At 36.4% G+C, this 18,389-nt stretch overlaps 2 protein-coding genes across 4 annotated transcripts in view; one reads left to right on the top strand and one right to left on the bottom strand.

Annotated features, from left to right (window-relative positions):
- LOC105034391 (uncharacterized) overlaps nt 1–2,034 on the top strand; it is a 41,103-nt gene extending 39,069 nt beyond the window's left edge. The window contains exon 10 of the mRNA XM_010909533.4: nt 1,519–2,034. Within this exon, the coding sequence (XP_010907835.1) occupies nt 1,519–1,569 (51 nt within the window). The 3' untranslated portion in view covers nt 1,570–2,034. The remainder of the gene's footprint in view (nt 1–1,518) is intronic.
- On the bottom strand, nt 1,359–5,472 carry LOC105034393 (photosynthetic NDH subunit of lumenal location 3, chloroplastic). Of its 3 annotated transcripts, XR_012141002.1 has the most exons (3): nt 5,101–5,240; nt 2,358–3,680; nt 1,359–1,895 (listed from the first exon to the last, which is right to left on the bottom strand). XR_012141002.1 is itself a non-coding variant. In XM_029261615.2 (2 exons), exons 1-2 carry the CDS (start codon nt 5,341–5,343, stop codon nt 4,089–4,091), a joined length of 351 nt encoding a protein of 116 aa, XP_029117448.1. In that variant the 5' UTR covers nt 5,344–5,472; the 3' UTR covers nt 3,880–4,088. The 3 variants fall into 3 exon arrangements, 1 of the variants encoding a protein (XP_029117448.1); XR_012141003.1 differs by lacking the exon at nt 2,358–3,680 and having other exon boundaries at nt 5,101–5,235; XM_029261615.2 differs by lacking the exons at nt 1,359–1,895; nt 2,358–3,680 and adding an exon at nt 3,880–4,196 and having other exon boundaries at nt 5,101–5,472.
- Nucleotides 5,473–18,389: the final 12,917 nt, after the last annotated feature.

The following is an 18,389-nucleotide window of genomic DNA, read 5'->3' as shown; positions in this document are numbered from 1 at the left end:
CGGTAGAAATCTTCAAAAAGTTGACACCCAAATGCAGGCATTCACATTCTCATGGTACTACAATCCTGTCTCACCTGCCAATTTGGGCTCATGTTACCCCTTTGTCTTGATATATGCTGTCTAGAACTTAGTTCAGCATGCACTTTCTGGTAACAGAACTCAATATCATCATACACCCTACAGCTGATAACTGTGAAGTTTTCTAATACTTCTTGTTAGGTTTTTCTGGAAATGATGCTGATCTTTGGTATGTAATTTATACTCTGCAATTAGTCTTTCTAGTTTAATGTGTAGATGTCTCTTGTAGATGATTTTGTATTCCAAACTCTCTTCTGGAGATAATGTGGAGAGAGATGCGTAATTCAAGAGAAGGAACAAAAGGAGCTTGTAGTTTAAAAACAATTAGGAAATAAACCATGCAAATTTCCTAAATAGAATAGCTACAGTGATAACACCTAGAAAATTAGAATCCAACAGTCAAGTAGAGATACACTTGCGAGGCAGACTGGTAAATCAGCATGATCCACATATAAACAAACAACCGCAATCCAGTTATGAGTATCACGCAAAACAAAGTAAAGCTTAATTAATAATAATTAATGATAAATTAATAATAGTCTATCAACATCGGACTTTTCATACATATATCAGCTTCTGTCTAGAGACTCAAATCATATCCTTCTTCATTCTATGCCCACCTTAGCCAGTTGAGCTATCAGCCCCTACTGTCTAAACTCAATGCACTTTTGTTACCATGTATTTCTTATCCCAAGGAGGCTCCTTAATAGCATGCTTATACAAACTAAAGATACAAAATCAAACAAAATGCTTTTCCATCCTTATCAGCTATAAACTAGCACTTAGGCCTGTTTGGGTGTTCATATAGGTTATTCTTTGGATATAAGCAAGTTGGGATTATAATAGAAGGGTTGTAAACTATCAGGAGAAGATTTTCATACAGGAAGGGGAAAAGTTTTTTTGAAATCGGGGAAAATATAGAATAAGTGATCCCTAAAAGTTGGATACTGTAAATCGCCTTGTCAATGGAGTTCAGCATCCCAATTTTCAAGATTATGGGTTCCTTGGCTGCCAAGGTTTAGAGAATTTCTTCTCTCTGTGCAACTACCTCTTCCCTCTCCATCAATATCTAACTGAATTTGTCCGACGAGCAACTTATCCAAGCATCCAACAGCACAAAACATCTGCTATCCATGTTTGTGCGTTTTGAAACCAAATGTATTGCTTTGTTATCCAGCCTTATGTTTTTATGTGAATCTGAATGAAAATATTTTGCTAAGATTATTCCAGAATATAGTATTCTTTATAGTGAAGTTTTTATGACCATGGTTATTCTAGAGTTTGCAAATCCTTAATATTATATAAATTAGTTTTCTATGTAGCTACAATCTTGAAATGAAGACAGATGGTCAAAATCCTGATTTTCCACAAATACATACTGACCATTTGTCTGGAGCACTGACAGTATGTTTTATCCTTGGCATTGTATTCTTTGTGAAGGCTCATGCACCAGGCAGTAGTCATTTGAAGGAAGAACCAAGATGCTGGTAACTGATCCTGAAATGAGTTGCAGTCTAATTACAAAATTTCCTTCTGTTAAGGCATGGAAATGGTCAGAGATGTGTCCCCTGCGTAGACCATCAAGAGCAATATGTCAAGTTCCAGTTTTGGAATGTCCAAGGAGCACAAAGCATCAGGAAGTAATAGCCTCTCCATTTCTTGGGCTGAGTATGACCTGACACTGAATATTTTGAGCTCCTGCTACAGAGTCATCATGTATATGCTTCATGGGAGAGAGAACTTTTGGAATGATAAACATTTTTAGGTGCTTGCAGATAAGTGATTCTTTTGCTTCATTTTCATGTCCGTTCAGCATTCTACATTGACAAAGATTTAGTGCCACAAATTAATCAGTCTTCATACTGTATTAACCCAAACCTATATAAGGAAAGAAAAAGAACTGAGCTACTAGTCATATGGGTATGGATTATTGTCATGCAGTCAGCTATTTCTGCTTGGAGCCTTGCCGCATTTTGATTTGAAAAAAAGTGATCATACTTGTCATATTAAATAACCTGGATTTTGCTTTACTAAGTCCTATTGTGCTTTTAGTTCTTCCCCCATTATTTTAAATAGACTTAAAGCATTGAAGTTGTTAGATAACGGCAAAAATCTCATTGACAATACAACAACGTTGTTATAGCATTCTTGTATAATCTAACTGCAAACGTAAAATTTAAAAACATATTGAATGATTTTGCAGTCTTGCACAAAGCAGAATAAGTACAATGAAATGCACATAAATCAGTTTTTTAATGAATGGAGGATCGTAATCCCACCCTTGAAACATGGTTAAAGAGACTGGAGTAGAGCTTTCTTAGCTGCAGTTTTTGGCTTCATGGTTTCACTGGAATTGTAGTGCAAAGATTGTTTTAGATATGAACTCCCCCTGAGTGCAAGCTGTGCTTTCCTCCATGACTTCGAATCTATAGAAGCGTTTGTTCACAGGAGGTCCCATGTGGACCTTTACCCCAGGAACAGCCTCTTCTGGTGTCTGGTCTGGCATTGCAAATCAAAACTCAAAACACGCAGCACTATTCAAATTTGAGAAGGCTGTCTTAACTAGGAAAGCTGCTGTAAAAGCTGCAGTTGTTGTTAATCTTCTCCTGGTGAATTGCCTCTGGAGCTTTTGGGTAATGTATTCTGGTTTGGAGCAGCTCTGTTGATGGAAGCGTAGCAAAGCTCGGAGAGAAGCTTGTGGAGCAGAGCTACAATGCCGGTGGAGATACCACCCTTACCGTGAAATTTTTGAATGGTCTTGAGTGGCTGCATGATTGTCCATCAAAGGGTATTGGATAAGGTATTTCCTCTAAGATTTTTATGGACAATAGTGAGATGAGATGTCACTGTCTACCAAACACGTGTATCTCACTATATCCCTTGATGTCACACCGTTATTTATTTATTTATTTTTTCTGAACTCAGGTGATGGCCGAGTTCAGTAATTATGGCTATTTGGAAACCCAATTCTCAGCCATTAAACAGCACAAGCAAGGTTTGCCGAACCCATCTCTTCATCGGGTGTATCGATATTATAATATGATGGTATTAATATGGATTCCGGTATTGAAATAGAGAACCTTGAGACAAGTAGCATCACGAAGGCTATTGGTATAAAGTGAGGAGTGGACTTTCCTTGGACCTTCTAAGCTCTAAGCGATATCTCATGCTTTAGGAGAAAATTGAACTATGACTGGGTTGCAATGCTGACCATCAACCATTAGGAAATTGAAGCACTATTGATTAATAACATGTCATCTTGAAGCACTCAGATTTCAGTGTCCCCACTGTAAGTTATATCACCACGCGAAATTATTGGCAATACAATTTGCTGCAAAATAGAATAGGCCAAGTACTCTTCTAGAAGCCAACACTTTAGTCAAAAGTTCTACTCCCATCTTGTATCTCCATTCTCAAATCTTGGAAATCATCTATTTTGACTTGTGCCAAGTTCACTGACCTTATGTGGCAATTGGAGATTGGGGCAGTATGGTACTAGATGATGTCGATTGCCGGTTTTCTACAACACTTTGTGATTGGTGCAGTATGCCAGGGTAGACATTGTCAGTCAAGAAGATAGATACCGTCCAGCCAATCACCAACTAAAAAGAAATAAAAAGTAATTAAATTAGATGATCTTCATCATTCTTCTAAGTTATGACTGAGAGCATAGACGCCAGATCAGCGCATCATCTCACATGCAATGCATATTAGGCTTATAATGACAGCTTTCACACCTCATATTGTAAGGATTCAATGTTGATCATATGCTGAGATGGAAAACTTTAGTAGCATAGTCTGTGAATACCAAATTTTCTTCTTCCTTCCATTTAAAACATGTTATCAGGCTTCTATTTACATGTATGACATGCTCCCCATTTGCACATGAATATGGGGCTTCTCATTCTCCCAACACAAAGAAAAAGAAAAACTAACAGAGAGAGAGAGAGAGAGAGAGAGAGGGCGCCATTTTTCTGATCGAGCTGCATGTAATCTTTTAAATGATCTACCTAATGGGTGGGCATTAGAGCAGCCATTACTTCCTGCAGCACAAGAGCCGTGTCGTTGTAGTGAACCTGCATCAAAGAAATGCTTCGGCTCTTCACTGCATGGCCGAGCTGCCATTTAACATAAAAATGGCCAGCCAATCCGAAACCAAAACAAAAACAAATAATCAAGTTAGCACATTCATCAGCATGTGATGCCATATGAAAAATATTTTTACCAAGTTAGATCTCCATCAAGATTACTTAGTTCCTCACAACTTGATTGGTTCAACTGGATGATATAATAATTATTGACTAAGACCACCATAAGCTTTTCCTTTTATCAACACTAGAATAATAAACAACAATAACTTCAAGGCAACAAAAAGCCAAACCATGTCCATATTTAATTGCTAGTGGAAATCAAAATGGTCTAACAAACCTAGGTCTTCAAGTAACAATTCTTGGCCACCTAATCAGAATAAAACAATTATGATGAGCTTTGGGGTCCATAAGCTCTAACAAGGCCACATATCTATCCTAAGATGGCTTGGGGAAAAGGAAAGAAGAGAATCCTGAGGCCCCACTAAGATTGAACCTTAGATTAGATGCTCTAGATAAATTGGTGGTCTGAAAAAATTAAATTAAAGAAGGACAGGAATCAATAGAACATATATCCACCTTCACGAAACATGCGTTATACTGAAACAAGACTTTTCTCTGGGCTCTGATACTAAATTCAATCATTGATCAAACATTAAACAAATTGAACATCCTTAACAAAACAGGCTTGAATTCTTGATAACAAGGCCAAGGAGAGAGAAAGACCAGCATATGTTTGAAGTCAGAATTTTTTAATAAGAGAAAAAGGTAAAGATCATCTACACATCCAGAGATTTTCAACTGCAAGATCTAAATACCATTTATTCAATCTCCCAATGAGTTCATCAATTAAATAAAATAAATGAATAACAAATTGAAGGCATACTTGCAAGAGAAGTTAGCAAGGTTAGGAGAAGAGAAACAAACTAATTACCTCTTCCATGTTGCAGAAGAGTTTGTTGGCAAGGTCAGTGAGAGCCTTCCTGTGCTCATCTGTTGCATTTGAGATCACCTGGTTGAGATCACAATATAAGAAGGTGGATTTAAGGCGAAGGTCCCTTCCCATCAGCTCCCATGAGTCCTCATCGTCGTCGATCAGATCCTCCTCCATCGATAGGAGATCGAGAACACATTTCTTAATCCTACAGACACAACCTTTCCACTCCATGCCTTCCATTAGTGCTTATCCTTCAACCTGATATTAGACAGAGAAGAACAAACCCAACCTATGAAGATCTATTGGTTAAAGGATGAAGTTTCTATTGGAAATATGTTAACAAGATGAAAGAACTCTTTTGTTTCTTTCTCATACCAAAAGCAAGCAGGAAAGAAGAGAGAAGAAAGACAGCTTGGAGTTCTGTTCAAAAGCAAGTAGAATGTCGCCTAGTGCACTGGAAAAGACCACACAAAGGGTATGTTGGTCAATGTAGAAGAGCCAAAATGTTGAAAGGATGAGATGTGGTTGGTTTCATGCACCCTAAAACTAGAAAAAGAAAAGCCACATATAGAAATTGACTAGGCTTTGAGACGAAGAAAGCACACAAAATAGAAGGCCTTGCATAAGAATAGTAGAGAAAAATTATGAGGCGGTCATGTACTAGGCATTGCTAACCATGAGAATTACAGGGAAGAATAGGTCAAACACTTGGATGTGGAGGAAGGGATCAATGGGGGTTTTAAAAAACTTATGAAATTTGAAGCTTTCTTGTATTTATAGAATGACAGATTTATCCCTAGTTAAGGAGGCATTTCCTCATCTCATTAATTTAAATAATAGATAGTTTAAAAGAAAAAAAATAGCATTTTGTGTCCAATGAAGGAGACTCAGTCATTGAGTTAGTGCCCAAATAAAGATCTATTTCTCATATGAAGATAAAAAAGATACATAAGAAGAGAGAAGAAAAAAGAAAAAATAGCGGCCAAAGGATATTATTAGAGAGCATATTTAATATGTGTCATTTGACATATGTTATTCGCTATTATTTCTTTATGTTTATAATTCTTCCATTATTATATTTTTTTTATTTCTATACACTTCTATATATTGGAGTACAATCTCTTATTATATTTTTCCTTATAAGACTTTCCTCTTTAAGAAAATCCTATTTCTGTACACTCATATATATAGAAGTACAAAATCATGAAATAAGATAGATCAATTCTCTCTCATTTTCTATTTCATGGTATCAGAGTTTAGGGTTCTTTAGATAAGATCCACCACCATCTCTTCTCCTATCATCTTCTCTACTGATACATCAGTCTCTCCTCTCTCTTTGCTCTCCTTTCTCGTTCTTCTCCTTTTTGTGATCTAGATGACTCTCTACTGAGTGACTTTAAGAGGGAGACGTCACTTCTTTCTATTTTCCCAATCTACCGGGATCGAGTCTACGGCTTACCGCATAAATATGTTTTGCAGTTTACCATCAGTTTAAGTGTCTTCTGTTCCTGCCTATATGTGGTGATTTTGATCTATCGAATCTACCACATTGACTGCTTACCTTCATACTAATTTGACGGCTAATACTACTCCAACGATGCCTTCAATTGTTAGATCTCTGCCTCCCTCACATATACAAGGTCTTACTACCATTAAACTTAATGGTAAAAACTATCTTCTATGGGCTTGAGCATTCAAGAAGTTTATTAGTGTATATGGCAAGCTCCATATTATGATTGATGATCCAATTTCTTCTAATGATGTGAAGTACAAAGATTGGCTCAAGAAGGACTCATGTGTTTATACTTGGTTGCTGAACAGTACAGAGTCGGATGTTAATATTAATGTAGTATTTCTAAACACTGCTAAAGAAATTTGAGATGTTCTTAAGAAGATGTATTCTTATGCCAAGAATTTATCTAGAGTATTTGAGTTGTCTCAGCAACTATTTTTCCTATGCTATACTGGTGGATCCTTAGCTGACTTCTATGCCAAGTTTAAAGGATTTTGGGGTGAGCTCAATATCTATCAGCCATTAACTACAGGTGTAAGTATAATAAAATAACAACGCAAAGAGTTTCAAATGGTTTAGTTTTTGACTATCCTTCCTCCTAAGTATGCTCCTATCCGCAATTAGATTTTTGGTGGTAACTCCTTGTCTTCCTTATATTCTATTTTTTTCTCGTCTTCAGCGACTTTCTGCTCCACTTTCAAAATCTAAAACTACTTCTGTTGAGTCTTTTGCTGATAGTCATGGTTGCAATTCTTCATCCGACTGTGATCGTGGATGTGGCCAAGGGAGAAACCATGGTTGTGGAACTAGTTCCAACAGATAAAAATGTACTTACGTGGTTGCACTAATCATGTGAAGGAGAAGTGTTGGGAGAAGCATGGTAAGCTCGATTAGGCTAACCAAGTTATTGCTCCAGAGTTCGGGGGAGCTGAGACTACTGTTGCACCTATTAAAATCGCTTCTGATACTTTGACTATTTCTCGGGCGGACCTGGAGCAATTGGTCCACTAGGCAAGTCAATTGTCTTTTATTTCTTCTTCCTTAACTCCTTTCGTAGCATCCTTTGCCTCAGGTAGCACTGCTCTCTTGTTTGCTACTGCATCTACGCCTTCCTCTTAGATCATTGACTCAGGTACTACATCACATATGTCAGGTGACTCTAGACTGTTCTTCTCTTTATTTTCTATTTCAAAAAATCACCCTTCTGTCTTTCTAGCTGATGGTAGACAATCACCAATATCTGGTTGTGGTTTTGTATCACCCACTTCCTCTTTGTCACTTTTTTCAATTCTTTATATACCTAATTTTTTATTAAATCTTTTGTTAGTCAGTTCTCTTACAAAGTCTTTAAACTGTTCAAGCACCTTCTATCTTTTTTATTGTATTTTTCAGGATCTCTTGACGAAGAAGAAGATTGGTGGGGGCCATGAAGATGCTGATAGCCTGTATTACTTGGATGTTCCAAGATCAAGAGCTCTTTCATCTGCGGTGAGTTCTCAATAATGGCATTATCGGCTTGAGCATCCATCTCTCCAAAAATTGCATCAAATTATCTCTCTTAGTCAGTCGTCGGCTTTGTTCAATTGTGAGGCTTGTTAGCTTGGAAAACACCATAGGTCAATATTTCCAAGAAGAGTCAATAAAACTAGTACAAGATTATTTGAGTTGGTTCACTCTGATATTTGGGGTAGCTAAGCATAAAAATCATCATCTTCTTGACATTGCTGCACTATTTTTTTCATATGCATGTATCTAAAACATATTGGGAAGAAATTGTTTTGATTGCTTGCTTTCTTATTAACTATATGCTATCTTCAGTACTTCAAGATAAAACTTTCATTCAATTTCTATATCCAAATTGCCCATTATTTTTTTTGCCTTTTCGTATATTTGGATGTATAGTTTTTGTCCATGATTTTCAATCGGGCTTGGACAAACTATCTCCCAGAGCCATCAAATGTATTTTTTTGGCTACACCAGAAATCAGAAGGGGTATAGATGTTTTGATCCCATAAGTCATAAGGTATTTGTCAGTGCTGATGTTACATTCTTTAAGGAGAAACCTTATTTTTTATCTGTAGGAGAATTTTTATCTAGTGAGTTACTGGTTCCATCAATACCTATCCCTACTCCGGTATTTTCTTCCACTTTAAAAAAGCCTGCAGTTATATCTGCTGCTATTTCTCCATCACCCTGAAGATGTATATTCGATATCCACAGAAATAGATCCCTGTACTTTTGCCACTACCATCTTCACCCTTGGAAAGCGGTCCAATATTTTTACCATCTACATCAGATTTGCATCTTTCATTGCCATATGGAAGGATAAACATTCTTCTACTCAACATTCTATTGCTTCATTTGTTTCTTTGGATCATCTTAGTCCGACTCTTCAACAGTCTTCTTTGGCCCTTTCTTCTATTTTTATTCCAGAAATATAGAGGCACTATCTTACCCTAATTGGCGACATGTAATGCAAGAAAAAATGTCTACCCTAAAGAGCAGAGGCATTTGAGAGTTGGTCTCTCCACTAGCTAATTTTAAGGTTGTTGGATGTCGTTGGATTTTCTCCATCAAGTATCTATCTAATGGCACCATTGAAAGGCTTAAGGCACAATTGGTTGCAAAAAAATATTCTCAGACATATGGTATTAATTATTTTAAGATATTTTCTCTTGTGACACATCTCAGCTCCATCCGAATTTTGATTTCTATTGCTGTCAATATGGATTGGCCGCTATTAACTTGATGTGAAAAATATCTTTCTCTATGGCGATCTTGAAGAGATGATGCATATGGAGCAACCTCTGAGATTTGTTGCTCAGAGAGAGAGAGCTCTAGAGCATGTCATCTGAGAAAAATAATATATAGATTGAAGCAGAGTCTAAAGGCTTGATTTCAGAAGTTTAGTCAGATTGTTTGTCAATTTGATTTTATCAGAACTCATGTGGACCATTCGGTATTTACTATGTACACCTCCATTGGAGTGGTCATCCTAGTTGTCTATGTGGATGATATTATTATCTCAGGCAATGATCAAGTTGGCATAAAGACAACTAAAAGGCACTTGAAGCAACATTTTGCTACCAAAGACTTGGGTCAGCTGAGGTACTTTCTTGGAATGGAGGTGGCTCAAAATTGTCAAGGAATTATACTTTCTCAGAGAAAGTATGCTCTTGATCTACTACAAAAGATGGGCATGCTTGGTGCTCGATCAGCAAATGTTCCTCTAGACAAAACAGGAGCACTCTGGAAAGAGGATTCTAAAGAACTATTAGACAAGACTACGTACAGGCGACTGATTGGTAAGCTTATTTACTTAACAATTATCCAGTCTGATATTTTATTTGCAATTGGTGTTGTCGGTCAGTTTATGGACAAGTCTAAAAAGTGCCATTGGGAAGCTATATATGGCATTCTTAGATACATTAAGAAGGCTCCCGGACTTTGACTGTTTACAAAAAAAATAATCATACTAATATAGTTGGTTATTCTAATGCTGATTACGCTGGTTCGAAGATAGATAGACGATCAACTTTTGGTTATTATACATTGTTGGAGGAAATATTGTGACTTGGAGGAGTAAGAAGTAAGACATGGTGGCTAGATTTAGTGCAGAAGCAGAGTATCGAGCTATGGCTCATATTGTTTGCTTGTTAATCTGGGTGCGTTCCTTGATAACAAAGTTTGAATTTCAGCATGATGAACCTATTCCTATATATTGTGATAATCAAGCAGCCATTTTCATTGCTAACAATCCAGTATTTTATGAAGGGACAAAACATATAGAGGTTGATTGTCACTTCATCAGAGATCAAGTCACAAACAAATAAGTATGTACTCCGTACACTCATTTTGAAGATCAGATGGCTGATGTGTTCACTAAGTCTTTGGGAGGTAGCAGGTTCTCTTGTTGTATGGCAAGCTGGGAATATTGGATATCTATATTCTCCATCTTGAGAGGAAGTGTTAGAGAGCATATTTAATGTACGTCATTTGACATATATTATTCTCTATTATTTTTTTATATTTATAGTTCTTTCATTATTATATTTTTTCTATTTTTATACACTCCTATATATAGGAGTACAATCTTTTATTATATTTTTTTCTTATATGACCTTTCCTCTTTAGAAAAATCTTATTTCTGTACACTCCTATATATAGGAGTACAATTTCTTATTATATGTTTTCTTATAAAATTTTTTCTCTTTAGAAAAATCTTATTTCTGTACACTCCTATATATAAGAGTACAAAATTATTAAACTAGATATATCAATTCTCTTCTATTTTCTGTTTCTGACACAAAATTAAAAAAAAAAGCAAAAATAGATAGAGATTGACCGTTACGAATTGAAAGAAACTAATATAGCATCTTTTATAACAGGTTGAAGGACATTTAGAGCTAGCTAAAATAAAAGTAAGGGATGTTATAATTCAAAGATTTCCTATTTTTAATAGAATGATTGGTGCATGAATCAGAGTAAAAAAGATAAAATCTCCAAATATCTTTTAACCTAGATATTGAATATATTACGAAAGCAAGAACCCAAAAAAATTATGTTTGGCAATAATTTATGTGCCCTCTAAATCTCTCTTGTTATATATTTATATTTTCTATTTTTTCCTGTAGAAAATGACAATATAGCCTATGATTATTCTAAAAGTCCTTTGAATAAGTGTATGAATAAAACCAATAGAAAGGCAAGTAAAAATAACTTTCATTTTTTCTATAAAAAAAAAAAAAAAAACACTGAACTCCCCCAATTGCTCACTATAAACCAAAAAGTACTAGATATCACCTTATTCCTCACGAAAAAGAAATGATTCGTCGAAAAACATGTGTCATGAGAACCTTGCAAAGATGATTAAATCAATCATAGCATCTCATATCTTATTTAATCAAAACATAGATCACATCAAATCAAATCAATCCATTTTTGCCTACTATTTTCAATCGAAAAGCAAGGGTACCATCAATTTTCTTTTTACGCACCCTTCCCCCACGTAAATAACCAAAATTACTCAAATGAATTCTAATACATCTGTGGATAGTGAATAACAATAATATAAAATATTTATTTAGAAGAAAAAAATAGAAAAAAAATCAACAAATCAAATTAGGATGAAAGAAGAAAAAAAACCATTTCGTTTCCCAACGATGCCCAAAACAATAGAACAATCTGGTTTGCTCGTCACAACTTACAACTTTAATAAAAATAAAGGCTCCCCAATTAGTTTCTCTTTCTTATCAAAGGGCCCAGCACTCGTTTTCCCTTCGGAGTTGTTGCTATTTAGTTAAATAAGCATCAGATGGAGAAAGGATTGTGCCTCAACGCTAATGATCTGTAAAGGAGATTCTTCCGTACATCAGAACAAAAAAAAAAAAAATTTAAAGACATAGGAATAAGAACACAAGCAGGGCATATGTATAACGACCATCTGCGTTCAGCTAGACAGTCACGTAGGGGTTAGGGGTTTCTTTTGACCATATGCGTTCAGCTAGACAGTCACGTAGGGGTTAGGGGTTTCTTTTGGTAAAAGTGAAGAGAAAAGACCAAAGTCACGGTAGTGTAAAAGTGCAAATGGTCATGTCAGATTGGGGCATGTTTGGATCTTGATTTTGGACCTGGACTCAGTGATTAGCTGATCAAGTTGGGTTGGGCCGAATCCATGAAAAATATATTAAATCCATTGGATTATTAGGATCTTATTAGGATCAAGCATAATCCACAACCAACATGAAATGTTCGAGTCCAAGCCATGATCGGATCTGGTTGAGCCTACAATTCAGATTATGTATTTAGCTATTCTTTTATAAATTAAAAATATAATAATTGATAATTAAATATAAAATTAATAAAGATTTTTAAGTAAAATTATAAATGTAATTTCAAAATATATTTTATAAATTTTTTTTTTAATTTGATCCAAGAAAATGACCATTTCTAAGGAACGAGTTTATAAACTATAATTCTAAAAAAAATATTTCTATAAAGAATTATAAACAATTGATTTTTTTTTTTTTGGTAGATAGGGGGAAGATCCCATTAGGCAACTGCTTCGATATCAGTATTGTCTAAAATAATAAAATAACCAGGTTATTCCTTGCTCCAAGAGAGGGTGCGTGTAGTTTAAGTAAGAATTCATTTGATGAACTTAGAAGGACATTGAGGGTGAGAAGGAGGTTTTATGTTATTTAGGTTTTCAGGCTAAGTCAGATTGAATCAAAGTCGAGTTGGGTCCAACTTTTTGTTGACTCAAATTGGAATACATACAGGCACGATTGGGTCAAACATACAAAACTTATAATTGACCCATTTTTGAAACTAGATCCAATTTTCGAACCCAACCTGATTCATGGGTCCTGAAATATGGATTGGATCAGGTCATGAATTTGCAAACCTACATGGTTGTTAGCAGCAGGGGAGGAGGGACTCTTTGGTGACCAATTTTGGATTGCAGCTTCGAGAGCCAGAGCCCAAAACTCCTGGCAGCAAGCTACCCAAGATATCCACAAAAGATATGTTGTCACATGAAAGCCTCACCATTAACTTTTTTTTTCCTTTTTTGTTTTTTTGATGGCTCATAGAAAAATGAACGGGGGTGGCCCTTCCCCCAAATTGCCCCAACCCTCTGAACGCTAATGAAGGCGGATTCTAATCCCTAATCATTTTGTCCAACTATCAAGAAATTTACCAACTTAATAAGCTAGCAAATTCGCTTCACTACTAAAAACATGAACCTTGGAGACAAGGATTTACACGCTCAAACAGATTAGTGGATATGATTTATCATTGACTATTACCACCATGGCTAAGTATGAAATTACAACTACAAAGGCATGTTAAGATGACCAAATATTACTAATGAGCCAATAGAGATCAATTGCTCACTATTATGGAGTGAGCTTGCACAACGGCCTCACTCTCTGAAGGCTTTAGAAAACAATATTTTATCATCCTTTTCTTTTTGGTGACAGGATGGGGCTCTGTTGTATTGGCAGTTACAAAAGTCTTCGGCAAATCATCAGGCTCTCTTTAAACAAAATCTGCTTGCAATCAAAGGAAATTTTGGTTCCCGGGAACACAAATATTTACGTACTATCCCTTGCCACCTTGTTATAGCTATCCTCTTGTTTGACCTAACCTCTTTGGATCCATTGGAGGGTAATAAACTAACCCAAAAAATTGTATTTTTTTTTGTAAGTATTTTCGTAACTCCCCACATGTCATAATCTAAAGTTTATATAACAATTCTCATACATATTTTCTAAAACGTGTAATTTATACTAGAGTAGTGGTCTCGAAGTAGATTGGCCTTCAATAAATGAAAAACCAACTGGGATTGCCATGATCTTTAACTTAAGACCGCTATGTCAATAAAAAATATAAGAGCATCTGATACCACTTATTGCCCAAAAACGTTAGCAACCCCAGAAGGAGGTGATTAGGTTCTATAAAACTTTTTAACAAACTTAAATTTAAATAATTATATATTTTAATTTAAACAAATTTACTCAAATGTAAGTATGGTATATGTAATGTGTAGCAGCGGAATGTAGAGTAAGAATTAAAAGCAATGTAAAGCAAGCAAGGAAAAGCATAATACAAACACAATAAATCTATAGTAATTCCCTGCAACCCCTTACCTATATCCACTCCCCAAACTTATCTCGAAAATTTCATTATAATTAGCCAGATTACAGTAGATTATTTTATCCAAGTGCACAATCAAACTTAGTTGGTTCTTCGAGATCACTAACCAAAATCTTTACACTGATTGTTTTCTGGGTTCACAATCAATTCAATTAGTTTTGCGGGATCACCTATATCAAACCTTACAAGTCCAATTTCAGACTTAAACAGGTCTAATCCAAGTTTCTTTCATCCCAAAGAAACTTGTAAATAAAACTCAAAATATAAAATATAGAAGTTTCAGCATAAAATAAAAATAGAAAAATAAAACTCTTTTAGCTTGCAGAAGTTGCTCAATTAAGGTTTAAAATTATCTTCTTTGATGCTTGAAAGGATGTAGCTGATGATAGTAATATTTTTTTTGAAGGCTCACTTAAACTCCGCACTTCATTTCTCTCTATTTCTCTTTCTCAAAGATATACAATGATGCTCTCACAAATGATGTGTTTTTTCTTTAATCCCCTTCCTCTTGCTTTTCAAATGATTCTTTAATCTTTTGTAAGCTTGAAAATAGCTAGAGAGTGAGTTTTGACCATTGAAAAGATTGAACTAGCCATTGGAATAGAGAAATCACCATTAGAGAAGGATAAAAAAACTAGCCATTATAGCTTGCTTGTGTTAGAAGTCAGCTCTAGAGTCCACGAGTCAACTCGAGCTATCCACAAATCAACTAAACCTCTTCAAGAATCAACTCATCCTTAGGTCTGAAAAAATTTGCATTTTATCTTTCCTGAGAGAGTCGGCTCACCATCTTCATAAGTCAACTCAACCTATTCGAAGGTCAACTTGATTATTTCAAGGATAGACTCGAGCAGGTATCCCAAAAATTCACTTCTATCTTCATTGAGAGAGTCGACTCTTGCTTCACATGAGTCGACTCGCTGTACATGATGGTGAACTCCAGCAAATCAGAGTTGACTCGCAACTCCTAGGGGTCGACTCTTGAACTTCAGATTTCTTCTATTTTCTGTTTGTAGCCATTCAAGATCAATTCCTATGCTTTTGGGGTTGATTCTAGTCAGTCAAAAATTTAGACTTTCATCTCTGAATTGCTTTGACTCAGCCTTTGTGAGGAGATTTGCCCCATGGATAAATTTTTCATATTGAGGATCTAGAAAATCCTACATCTATCTTTGAAATACATGATTAATATGATAATTACTCAATATTTTGCTATCATCAAAATCAATCATAGGATCAACACAAGTGTTCTGGAGTGGACTTGTTGATCTTTGAGTGTCTTGAGAGCTGGTAAGCCAAATCACTATCCATGATAGACAGAGTCATGCTAGTGAGGTTGGTCCTTAGTCCTATCTAGATGTTGTCCTATGCCATCTTGCCCAAGACTGCTCCTATAAATCTCAAGCAACTCTTCTGAAGCTTCATTTGGGATTCACACCATGAAAGAGGTATAGGCCTAGGTGTGGTGCTCTCAAGCCTCTGATGGCCAACAGAAAAGCCAAGGTTTGAAGCCCATGAAGCATTCATGGGGATTCTAGGATCAGTTTTGGATCCTAGGGTGGAGGCGGGTTGCCTTCCAATTCTTAAGGCTTAGGAGATATGGACTTTGAGGAGCTAATTTACTTTCGGACTAGGTTTGGGCCCATGAAAGGTAAGAGCATGCAAGACATGGGTGTACATAGGCTTGGGTGAGTGCAATTGCATGTGGATTAGCCATGAGAGTTGTTTGGGTTTGGTCTTGGATTAGACCAATTTGTACTTATACATATATGAGGTTGTAATCTGATTTGATTAATGAAGGATAGCTATTTTTCTCCCAAATTTCTCTCTCTTCATCTCCTCTCTCTCTCCTTGCATGCAGCCCAAGAGCAGCATCAAACCCTAGCCGCCCCTCTTGTTCCACTTGCCAAGTTTGGCAAGGAGAAAACCATAGTGCCCAGGGTTTCTTGGCACCCCTTGCTTCCTAGCACCTCCATCCTTGTGCCACCCTCTCTTTTGTGGTGATTTCTTACTAATTCAAGGTCTCTACACTCTTAAGAAGGTGCTCTAACAATTGGTATCAGAGCCAAGGTCTGCATGGAAAAGAGGAAGAAGCCAAAAGTAAGAAGATCTTCAAGGCTAAAATTTCTGCAGCACATCTCTTCTAAGGTATCTTCCCAAATTCATCTTGTGGATTGTTGTGATTTGGTTAGGATCTAGCCATGGGAAGCAACATCAAGGTAGATTTCGAGAAGTTTGATGGGAAGAAAAGTTTCTTCATGTGGAAAGTCAGGGTGGAAGATATATTGGTCCAACATGAGTTAGATCTAGCATTGGAGGAAAGGCCTGATGAGATGACGGATAGGCAGTGGATGTCCTTAAAGAAAAGGGTATGTTCAGCGATTAGAGAGTGTTAGGTGGACTCGGCACTGTATTGTTAGGTTTAGATAATTTTCAGCACGCAGATTTTTCATCTTATGAACATACGTAATAGAAAGGTAAGATTAAAACTATTTTAATCTTAAACATGCTTGGATCTAAACCTAGAATCATCTAGAAATTTTTCTAAACATGCTATGAAATAAAAACAAGATCTGTTTCAAAGAGATGGATCGAATCCATACCTGAATCACTCCTGTGTTTCTTCAAGATCCGGATCTGAGGATATCCATGATCCTGATCTAGCGGCACAAATATCAGACCTCTACAGGTATCCATCGGGACCTTCTTGGATCTTTCTTCTCGTTGTAGATTCGTCTTCTCCAAAATGAATTGTAGCCTTTTGAATTCTTGATCAATAATTAATCTTCCTCTGCGATCTCAACACTTAAATCACAGCCTTTCTCCTTTGCTTGGCATAAATTGGATTGCCCAACCAATCTTAGGCGTGTAGAGAAGGGGGACGGCCAAGACTTGGGAATAGGATAGAGAGGAGAGAGAGAGAGGAGGGCATGGAGACAGGAAGAGGGCTCTAGATCTGAATTCTTAATTTATCAAACCTTAGGAGAAGAGCATCTTAAATAGAGCCCTTCTTGGAGTTCAAACCAAACTCTAATTAGGGTTAAAAGGCAAGTCTTTATCACATAAGGACTCTTTCCTCCCTTGATTATTTTCTTCCCAAGAATACCAAACCCAAATAGAAAGGGATCATGCCCAAATAGAAAAGCAGAGAGGGCACCACCCTTTGGCGCCCCTCTAAATTTTCTCACGCATGCAAGAGAGGGGGCGCATGCCCTCTCTCTTTTCTCTCCATGCTAAAATAGAGAGAGGGGCGCACGCCCCTCTCTTTCTCCACACAAATTCAAGGGGGTGCGTGCCCCTGGACTTGTCAAAAGAAAAAGGAGGTGTGCGCCTCCTCTAGATCTCATCTAGAGGTGGTGTGCGCCCCATTCATTTTTCCTTTTAATCTATTCCAAAAAAAAAAATTTCTAGGGAGAAAAATGAGGAGATAAGGAGCCAACATTTGGCTTGATCCAACCCACATGGGGTGCCCAATGTGGTGCCCCATAAACCCAAATCCAAATAGAATTAGGTTAGATTCAAAGCTAATAATTGACTTGATCTAATCCTTATCCAATAAGGAATCTAGTCCAAAGAATAATTGGATTTAACTATGTGCTAGCATGGTTCTCCTAAATCCAATAGGATTTCAACAAATCCTAATCCAATTGGGACTTCACAAGCCCAATTGATTAATCCAAGATTAAATCCTTTAATGTATGATCTCATAGGTTTAATTCTGTCTGATAACGAGACATACCATGATCTCCATCATAATATCATTGAAAACTCTTTTCAATAGGTTGGAATAATTCCAACTCACACTCATCAAGGATCATTCTGGATACCCATCAAGGATCATCAATCCAGAATGATCCTGATGAGTTCTCACAATCCACCAATGATATCTAATAATATATAGTGACAACCCAGCAAAATTGAAAGTAGAACCTCTAGGTATAGTTACTATGTGATTCAGTTTTTCTATTGAAAGTTCCGACAAGATGCAGATTATGAAACTTGTCAAATCCTAAGCATCCGTCATATACAAAACATAATTAGCTTGAGTCCAATCATGAATCTTATGGAAACTTCTTTCCATTATCACATTGCTGTAGCCACAGACTTAAGAAGT

Source organism: Elaeis guineensis, chromosome 4, assembly GCF_000442705.2.
Source record: "Elaeis guineensis isolate ETL-2024a chromosome 4, EG11, whole genome shotgun sequence".
Taxonomy (NCBI): Eukaryota; Viridiplantae; Streptophyta; class Magnoliopsida; order Arecales; family Arecaceae; genus Elaeis; species Elaeis guineensis.
This window is presented reverse-complemented; position numbering and strand designations above follow the sequence as displayed.

What these genes read in the sequence shown, in the direction of transcription:
- LOC105034393 (XM_029261615.2), bottom strand. Translation starts at nt 5,343, where the DNA reads ATGGAAGGCATGGAGTGGAAAGGTTGTGTCTGTAGGATTAAGAAATGT. An exon ending in TCTTCTGCAACATGGAAGAG is followed by an intron (nt 4,197 to 5,100) that starts GTAATTAGTTTG and finishes GTTAAATGGCAG; the next exon opens with CTCGGCCATGCAGTGAAGAG.